General features: G+C 38.6%; 1 protein-coding gene across 3 annotated transcripts in view; it reads right to left on the reverse strand.

Annotated features, from left to right (window-relative positions):
• LOC115918718 (zinc finger protein 2-like) overlaps window positions 1-9,358 on the reverse strand; it is a 29,546-nt gene extending 20,188 nt beyond the window's left edge. For 2 of the 3 annotated variants that reach the window (XM_030987825.1, XM_030987827.1), the window contains exons 1-4: window positions 9,304-9,358; window positions 4,694-4,838; window positions 2,663-2,743; window positions 1,508-1,693 (exon numbers count right to left, since the gene is read on the reverse strand). In XM_030987825.1, coding sequence (XP_030843685.1) covers window positions 1,508-1,693; window positions 2,663-2,743; window positions 4,694-4,754 — 328 coding nt within the window. In that variant the 5' untranslated portion in view covers window positions 4,755-4,838; window positions 9,304-9,358. Of the gene's footprint in view, window positions 1-1,507; window positions 1,694-2,662; window positions 2,744-4,693; window positions 5,061-9,303 lie in introns of those variants that run through there. The other variant, XM_030987826.1, reaches the window with a different exon arrangement.
• Window positions 9,359-10,087: the final 729 nt, after the last annotated feature.

Raw genomic sequence — 10,087 nt, forward strand, 5'->3', positions numbered from 1 at the left:
CCTTCGGTGGCTCTTGTCGAACAGTTCCGGAGATGACTGCAGCCACTCCACCAGGCCCTCTTCCTGCTCGTCGGTCAGAACTAGACGGGCGGTTTTTCGTTTCTTCCTCATAGCGAAGGAGTCTGTTTCTGTTCTTTTCCCAGGAGATTGAGGCATATCCCCCAGTACCTCTTCATCGTCCAGGCCGTGACCTTGATTGTGATTATGACCTTCACTCCTTTGATTGCCAAGTTTACCTCTAGGAGGTTTACCTCTAGGAGGTGTAGTACGAGTCGAGGTACGAAGCGTCTCACCCCTCGATGTCCTCTTCAGAGCTCTAGCTGCTCGGCCTCCCTGGGTTCCTCCTTTTGGCGTGGTCCCTGAAGAAGAAGAGCAGGCAAGGAAACGTAAGACATACTCCCTTGAGTTCCCAAGTGCAATGCGTCACAGTTGGTTTACATACAACTTGATGGAATTAGCAACTGATGAGCGAACAAAGCTTTTTCACGCTGTTCGGATGAGATATTTCTGAGGAATTTTTCCTAAAGGCGCGGTTCTTCTGAAGTTTGTGGAGGGCGTGCGTGTGATGTAAGACCTGTTGGTCGTGAAGGTGAAGTCCACTCTCTGTAATTGATATCGCCCATAATCCGGTGAACACCTGATTGGTGTCAAAGTCTCCATGAGAACCAATGATGTCGATGCTTAAGTGCCCCAGCCCCAATGACAAATTTTTGTTAGCGTGGGAACCAAATAGAAGCAGTGCAAACTTGGAGAACTTTTAATAACGTCAAGGATGATTTTGTTTCAAAGCCACCAGGACTGCCTGATTTTATAGAGTAACGGATCAACCGGACATTGTCCATCGATCGAATTGATTAACAACCGATGTAGAATACACTTCACACAGAATGACTGCAGCCGATATTGACATAAACTAGAACACAGCAGAACTATGTAAATACATGTGACTTGATTAATCAATCATAAGAAGCAATCTTTCCATAAAGCAGAAAGGGTAAAAAAAAAAAAAATCGCGAAGAGGAAGGACTAAGCTTGAATACACAATTACAATAGGATGTGAGAATAAATCATTCTACGGTAATAATAAGTTCAAACATTTTAAAGCTGTTACGGCACCTCAATGCATCAAGACAGTGTATGGACAGTTTTAAAGTTTGAAAACAAAACAAAACAAACACAACAGCATATAAACAGATTTTTATCTGCGATTGCCAGATCTTTGTGGTTCACAAAAAAAAATCACAACAGGACTGGCGCTTTAATAAGATGCTTCCAATTTAAAAGTTACCCATGTTTTTTTTTCTTCAATATTAAAACCAACTCATACAAACTTCCAGTTTCAAGTGTACTATGTACTAATACAGTCAAACCTGTCTATAGCAACTGCCCAAGGGAAACACAAAAATGTGGTCTTTGTAGACAGGTGGTCACTAAAGCAGGTTTGACTGTATATATACGTGTATATAAATCTCTAATAATGTGTCTGATATTGAAGGTATTTGCTTACTTCTCTTTGAGCTATAGCTCCCTGCATCTCCTCCGTCCGACGACTCAGGTGACCCCAGGACATCAGAGCTCATGTGACACAGGGGATCACACAGGTTACCAGTCTCGTCCTCACACCACTCTTCTCCGAGATCTTCCACGGTCGCTGATTCATTGTCGAGCTCTTCCATCTCGATGTTTTCTGTGCCTGTAAAGGGTCAAGATGAGTAAAAGTTGTGCAATAGTATTGTGAAAGGGTCTGAAAGTCACTGTTGTAAGTCAATGTTTCATCTAGAGATAGATTCTTTCTCTCCCCTTTCTCCTGTACTTATTTAATGCACTTCCCCTCTCAGTTCACTTTATCAACTCTCCTCTCTTTTTTCTTTATGTTAACGCTCCAACCTTAATTGTGTTCTTTGAAGAAAAAAAAATAGTATCTATTCTTACATGGGCTACCTTGCCCATAGGCCTCTAGGCCCTTTTAGGTATGCCTCACAAACAATTTTTAAATATTTTTTATCAATATTATCCACCCATCAATATCTACATATGTTTTAATTTATTGTTGTATGCAAGTTTGTTCTTCTTACATCATCAGATTAATATCTATGTTATATTGATGAGTTTTTAAAATTATATGTTAGTGAAATAAAGATGTACTGAAATGAAATAAAATGAAAGAATTCATAATTTTCTTGTACCAAACATTGGGTTGTTCTAAGCAGGCCAAAAAGAAGGAAAAAAAATAAGAAGTAGAAGAAGGAGAAGAAGGAAAAGGAGAAGGAGAAGAAGGAGGAGAAGAAGGAGGGGATGGAGAAGGAAGAGGAGGAGAAGTAGAATAAACAAACCCAAAGAATATTGCCAATGATTTACAAATCTGTTTATGTGCATATCATCAGAAAGGTCTCTAAACACTTAACACTGCAACTCTACTCTGACTACGAATCACTCTTGTCCTCTGTTTGTTGGCCTCGCAGATACATTTTCTTTAATTGGAAGTTGGCTTATTCCCTCAAGAAATGCAGATGAGAATCTCAAATCTGGGAAAAAAGAATATTAGGAATACAAGGATCTGCAGACAAACTGAACTTCTACCCCCCTCCCCTGTCCAACCTCGAGCTCCTGTTAGTAAACATCACTGTCATGTGACATGTCAGGTGATGAACTGATCACTCACCTTGGGAATCAGGTGACCTGGAGGACCTTTCCTCTCCTTCCTTGAAACCCATCTCATACCCTTCTTGATTGGAACCGTACTCTGATGGAATCAAGAGAGAGAGAGAGAGAGAGAGAGAGAGAGAGGGGGAGATAGAGAGAGAAAGTGAGAAAGAAAGAGAGCGGGAGAGACAGAGAGAGAGAGAGAGAGAGCAAGAAAGAAAGAAAGAAGAGTGAAAGAAAGAGAGAGAGAGAGAGTTGTAAATGATTTAAATTAATTATCATTCATATATTTATCTCCAGGAGAAATAAGAGTTCTTGTAAAGGTAAAAATAAATTGTTAGCTCTCTAATTCTTTAGACCATATATAAAGTGGAAGAACATTGTAGTAGAGGAGTTATAGTCGAGTGGTTCAATCACTTGACTGGGCATGCAAAGGTCATGGGTTCAAACACCGGCACGGCATTCATGGTCTTGAGCAAGGTATTTTTAATATCTACATTGCTCCTCTCCACCCATGTGTTAAATGGGTGCCTGGCAGGACGAGTAGGTCAATGCGATTGCATCAGGGAAAAAAATAATATTTATTTTTCGGGGGCTACTTTTCAAGCTTGCCTGCATGAATTTAACATTCTAAATTTTGTTTTGCATTGAACTCTATGCAAATTTATGGGGGCTCTTTTCTGATTTTGGGGGCTATTTTGCCCCGAGCCCCCATGTCTTTTTTTCACTGGATTGCATTAGCGTGCGTGTGGTTGTACCCGTAAAAAAGTGACTAACTGGAAAGCTGGACAGGAAGTGGGTGATGTGAAATTTAATGTGCAGAATAGTAAATGAATCCATGGACTAGGGTATTTATTATACAGTAAGTATTTGGTCGGTAAAGCACTTTAGAAGGAGTGTTGTGGCCGAGTTGTTTAAGGCGTCTGACTGGAGACGCAAAGGTCGAGGGTTCAAATCCCGACATGGCACTAATATCCTTTGGCAAGATATTAACCTGCACTTGCTACTCTCTACCCGGTAGGATGCGACCGTCATTGTTGGTCAAACAGTTTTTGAGCGTCAAGTAACGCCTGGCTGGAATGCTCCCCAGGGAGTGGAGATTGTAAACACAGTATGTGCGGGCAAGTATTGAATCCAATGATCGAGGTTATAGTATATTATATATTAACGCTTAGAGACATCGTACATATATTAAGCGCTATATAAAAGCGGAATATCATTATTATTTATAAGAGATATTAGTTGTGACACATGACACATGAACAGGATTAAACTTGTAGACGTTTCGCACCATTTCCATGTAGCATCAGAAATAAGTCGAGAAACATTTCCAGAACAATAAAAACATCTTCAATTTTTACACAAAGCAGTTACTGTAGATATGCAAATGTACTTATTTATTATATCAAAATTTCAATGTACTGTACATGTACATGTACATGTAGCCTTTTTTATACTTATTTCCATAGGTCAAACATCTATCATAGTGCCATGAGTGCCATTTCTGTATTACAGGGCACTTTAAAAATATATACATACATGTATATGTAAAACGAGCTGCTCTTGAAATGCCCTCAGGCCTCAACATATTCTACATAAAGTAATGAATTAAAACTTTGGACCAAATTCTCATGCCTTATGAGTGTGTAGTCCATTTACCCCGAAGTTGTATGTGTGCATTTTGTGATTCTAAACAGGATTAAGTAAACTTGTTATCCCTTGATTAATTCTAAGAGACACATACATGCACACACTCAAAGAATACATTATACAATTATTCTTTCATGAAGATTATTGTTAATCATGTAAATATTGAATACTGACCGATAAATGATTCATCCATTAAAATTTGCATATTGACCAATAAAATGACCATAAATCAATTTGCTAGATAGTGTACGAAGATAAAGATCTACACTTAGAATTTCGTATAAATACAACAGGGGAAATGAATTGAATGAATTGGGGTTTGAAAAGAACTTTGAATAAACTGGTATTCGACCAAATGGCAATTTATCCATTGTATGATTGTAGTCTACTCTGTACTTACCACTTTGCCACGAAGGCTCCTGCTTAATTTCAAGAACAATTTCTTGGTCTTGCAAAGCCATCTTTCTCTAACAGTAACAGCAGTGACACCGGCCTTGCCTGGAAAGGTGATGCATAGTACAGTGTGCCCAGGTTTTGACAGCCAACTACATATATAGAAATAAGGCGAGAACATACATTATATAAAATACAAATAGTTGGGGTGTATTTTCTGGATTTTGTTGTTGTTGAAACATTAACTTTCATGATTTCAATAAGAAGTGAAAATAATACTAAAAGAAAGGAGCCAAAATGCTGGATTTTGCCGTAAGTGTCCAAAAAATCTCTACCCTTCTATATTTCGGGAATATTCCTGACCTAACAAAGTTAAACAACCAGAGTTTAAAAAAAAGGAAAAAAAAGAAATTAAAAAAAACAAAAAAAAAAAAAAAAAAAACAAAAACAAACAATCAAATTTGTGTCCAGTTCATGTTTTTATGAACTCAGAGTGTACGAACAGTGAACCTATATATCTAGCTGCCTGCTTTGTGATTTTGAAGGCTATACACAACAAATGAGGTGTCATATGAAAGAGCAGGTTCTCCTCCATATGCCAAAAAGGGCGTTATCTCGGAACTCTAAAAATATCTTGATCAAAACCGCAATTTAAACATTGTTTCCATCGTGGCTCCAAAATGTTGGGCCAGCTGTAAGGAATATATCCATGCACTTATTTTTTCGCTAGCCCCAAGGGATCACATGCCATTAAAGTTTGAAAATACCCTTCTCCTCATTTGTTGAATCAGCTAAATAGGGAGGCGTGACTCTGCTAAGCCCAAATTCATAGTGACGGCGCGTAAAATCTGCACATGCAAATGTATTTCACGTTAACTGTGCGAAGCGATTCTTGTGTCTGCTACCTGTGTCGCAAGCATTCGTACACATAGTACTGCGTGTGTGCATTCGGACATGTCTTTGTATGCATGAATTCAGGTCGGGTGTGTGTTTGTGTATTCGGCGAATGGAACCGCATGCGGATGAACATGACATTGAAGACAATGGAGGTAGAGCTTGCCGATTGCACACAAGTAGCGCTGCAGCTTAGCAACACGCCTACGCTTGCATCGCGCAATGCAGCTGTTTAGCAAAACAAAATAACTCTGCGTGTACGTCTTTTTCGTCTATTCTATAATTCTGACAAAAATTGTATGAATGTTGCCTAGATTTTGTTTTTGTTTTTGTTTGTTTGTTTTTTGTTTTTGGGGGGGGGGGGGGGGCGCGGCTGTATCTTTTCATAGAAACATCAGTGAGTCTTTCTTGAAATTTGAATTGTATTATTCTGAGTAAATGAATTTTTCAATTATCTAACCATAGTGGTAAATGCTCCAAAAGGGAAAATTGAAAAATCTTTCAAACACCCTATCTATTCTAAAGACTTAAAAACATCATTTTTTTCCCATTTTGGATTACCTTTTTTGGTTTTGTTGTTATTTAGAATCTACTTTAGTTTTAAAAAATCGTTGCCTGATTCTTAATATACATGTACATTAATGAGCTTACCTTCTGTTCCACCCCCCCCCCCAAAAAAAACACAACAACAACAAAGAAACCCGTCCCCATTCCCCAAACAAAAGAAAACAACAATTCGAGCAAAACACAACACTGTTACCTAGATCTAGATTAGGGAGGCCAATGCCCGGGCGTAAGGCTTCTACACTTACGATTTGTGCGCTCGTCGCCCACTTCAAAAAATTAGCAAAGGGAAAAAAATGATGTAAAAATACAAATTGAAGAAAATAAGAAAAGAAAATACAATTATACATTTCACAACATACCTATACTCACGGATCTGTAACAGTCTTTCACCATTTGTTGACAATCTTGCAGATTTTGACGTTTTTTAATCCAATAATTGTGGTTGCAGACGACCTTGACGCACTCGCACCACCGACTAAGAAAATCCTAGAGGGCGTAGAGGTTTGCTCACTAAAAACCTTCTCATTGGCAGAAGGTAGACCCTAAAAATATGGGATCCGTTTTGAGTAAAGAACTTTTGATAGAGATCAACATTTCAGATGTTCACAATTGCCACTTCTAACAACTAGAAAATATAAAGAAAAAAGATTATATCTTTTTAAATACAGATTTTTACAAACTGAACATTCGAAAGTAGATAGAGTACGATGTTTCTGTCAATCGTGCGTTGGTTTGAGCCCTATAGCTACATCCATCTCAAAATGAGAAGGAAAACAGTGAACAGTGACGTCATTGTTCGCGCCAAAAATAAAGGGTATTGCGACATAATCTGAGCTCCGGTCAGATCGTGCGCAAAGCGTAGTCTTATTTATAGACCCTAGTACCTTATTCTCACAGCACTAGATACGAGTGTCGTGCAGTAATGTATGAAAAGTGTTAAAAAAGATATTTCAGTAAAAAAAAAAGTCTACGTGAGCAGTCTATACTCCAATTGAGAATTGAAATGAAAGCCATGATTTGAAGGTGTGTGTTGTATGATACATGGTTAGTGAGTGTGTATGTTACGTATAGCGAAAGGGAGAGAGAGAGAGAGAGAGAGTGAGAGAAATATTAGTACACGTACGTACGGTACGTTGCATGCATGGATGTGCGCTATGATTGTGTTCGCTGCAAGATGGATGTTAATTGGACCTCGTAACTTCTCGATCGTTGATAATAAGGAATACTCATGAGGAAATCAAATTATTGGAATGCACATCTAAGGTAAATATCAATGAATTATATATATTTCTATTCTTCATTTTTGAACCATCGTCTTCGGCTCGTAGTAGTACAAGATGTAATCGTTCGCACATTGATGGCTGGACTTCAGCCTGCATCGGGGCTTGCCTGTGTCGGTGGTGGGATCAACTAAGAAGAAGAAGGTGTGTACGTGTGCGACCGATTCAAGGCTAGCCGCTGTTGAGTGATTGCACTTTCGCGCGAAGTTTTAAACTTCATCATGAACTTTGTCCCTCGGGCCTGTCTAATTATGAACGTAACTTTGCGACATGAAATATAATTGTTTCAAGGCTCTTACGTACGGAAAGGCGTAGAAGGAACCTCATAGGAACTAGCTGGATATCTCCTATTTGATGGAACTTCTGGAGTCGGCAGATGGGTGGATTTTCTTAGTGAAAGTAAATGCTTTCTTTTAATCTTAGTTTTAGTATAAACAAATTAGTAATTAAAAAGTTAGATTTGGGCATTGGCCTCCCTATCTAGATCTAGAGTAAAGTAGCCCGTTTTCGGCCACTTAAGACAAAATCCTATTTTTAGGACTCTTTACTTCCTATTTATTATCATTTCTTGTTCAAATCATGAAGCAAATATTATTATTATTTACACAAAAAAAGAATCCCAGAAAAAAATCACGAATTGCCATGACAATATCCATTTCAATTTTCACTGTTTTGGAGCCCGTTATCGGCCGAGCGTTTCAGTTTACGGCCGCATGTACAAAGTCAATAGGAAGCGCTCGCGCGCGCCGTGCGTTTCCGCGCTGATGTACAGCACAAGCGGGCGGAGCAGGTATCCCACGCCGGAGCTCCCTGGTGCTCGCCTGGCCGAAGACGGGCACAGCGGTGATCGGAAGTTGGAATCTGAATTAGATAGAGATATCGTGTGTGCGTCGCGGTGTGCGGCTGCATTGATTTAATACATGCGATGACATACTTTTGAGCTTGCGACTAGCACAAAATCGGGCTTTAAATCTGAAAAATACTTGAAATAAAGCTCATTTTATGGTACCCATATTTCTTACAGACACGCGTAAGAAACTCGATTTTTCAGATTTGGGTAGCGGGACCGCCGATTACATCGCTAAAATGTGATATTTTAGGATATATTTTTCATTGCAAATGTGGTTCTTCAGTGACACTGGCATGGTATGGTATGTGTGGGATATGTGTTATGCTATTATGCGATGTATTTTAAAGTGATTTTACCATGTATCAAACCAATTGGCCGAAAACCGGAGCTGACCGATTACCGGGTACTTTACTCTACTCGATTTTTCAGATTTGGGTAGCGGGACCGGCGATTACATCGCTAAAATGTGATATTTTAGGATATATTTTCCATTGCAAATGTGGTTCTTCAGTGACACTGGCATGGTATGGTATGTGTGGGATATGTGTTATGCTATTATGCGATGTATTTTAGAGTGATTTTACCTTGTATCCAACCAATCGGCCGAAAACGGGAGCTGGCCGATTACGGGCTCCTTTACTCTATACTAGACCTATGTTAGACCAAAAATTTCTGTCTCTTTCATTCGTTATTCTCTTATTTGTAGGGTAGGGTTGGAGAGGAGCCGACCATACCCAATTAAATAAGAGGCTAACGAACAAAAGAGACAGAAATTGTCGGTGTAGGATATAAAATCTTACGTTAATGTGAGACGGCCATTCACATGACGTCAAATTGTGTAGGTGGGACCGAACATTCCAAACTGGCCATGGGTCATTTTTAGGAATTTCAATATTAGATCAGTTATAATATAAATTATCGTTAAATTGAGGAGTCGTTATCTTCCTAACGTAACAATAAATATATCATCAAAGGTAAAGGTCGAAATTATAATATTCAAGGTTGAAAAAAATGACAATACGGTACCTTGATTCTTTGGCTAGCTGGCTCCCTGCTGGGTCACGCTATATCGGGCCTAGGTCATTAAACGGAAGTGACGTCAGATTATAACCCAATGTACTTGTACTTGGTACTTGGTACTTGGTTGGGTTATCCCTTTGTCATCTCACTCAGTAGCTATACTGTGATGGTAGGTGAGGCGATTAACTACAAGGAGTGTCATGAATTGTTGGAATGGTGTGTGGACAAAGCACTTGTTAATTTACAGTAAACAGGCCAGCTAGCTATTCGCCAGGCAAAAAGAACTGAACTAAAATAGAATCATAAATAATTTATACATATCAATTTATCATATCTCTAGGCCAGGAGCCTGTCTATATCTCTAGTTAGCCTATCCTTAAACGTTATCTAAACCAATGACGAGAATTAGGTTGTGAGCCTGACTGTATTAAAGGCTAAGTCCATTCCAAAACAAAAAATGATTTTAATAGATGCAGAAAAACAAGAGAAACAGACAACAAAATATTTGAGTAAAATCGGATAACTATAAGTTATGAATTTCTTTTAAGGTATGAAAAAATATTGAGCTTAGAAAATCACTACACAAATTGCCAATTTGGATATCAGCTTATGGTGTCATTGCCTCACTATTTGTTAATTGCTTAATATATTTTTATCCCACATTAATTTCCCTTTTTATCCCCCAAAACTTGATTTCCCCATGCCTTTGCCCAGGTTATATGATTTGTATCATATTGCGTGCATGACATTTCATAAAATCTTTAATAAACTTTTTAAGAATTGATACTAT

This window comes from Strongylocentrotus purpuratus, unplaced genomic scaffold, assembly GCF_000002235.5.
Source record: "Strongylocentrotus purpuratus isolate Spur 01 unplaced genomic scaffold, Spur_5.0 spur5_scaffold_17, whole genome shotgun sequence".
Lineage (NCBI taxonomy): Eukaryota > Metazoa > Echinodermata > Echinoidea > Camarodonta > Strongylocentrotidae > Strongylocentrotus > Strongylocentrotus purpuratus.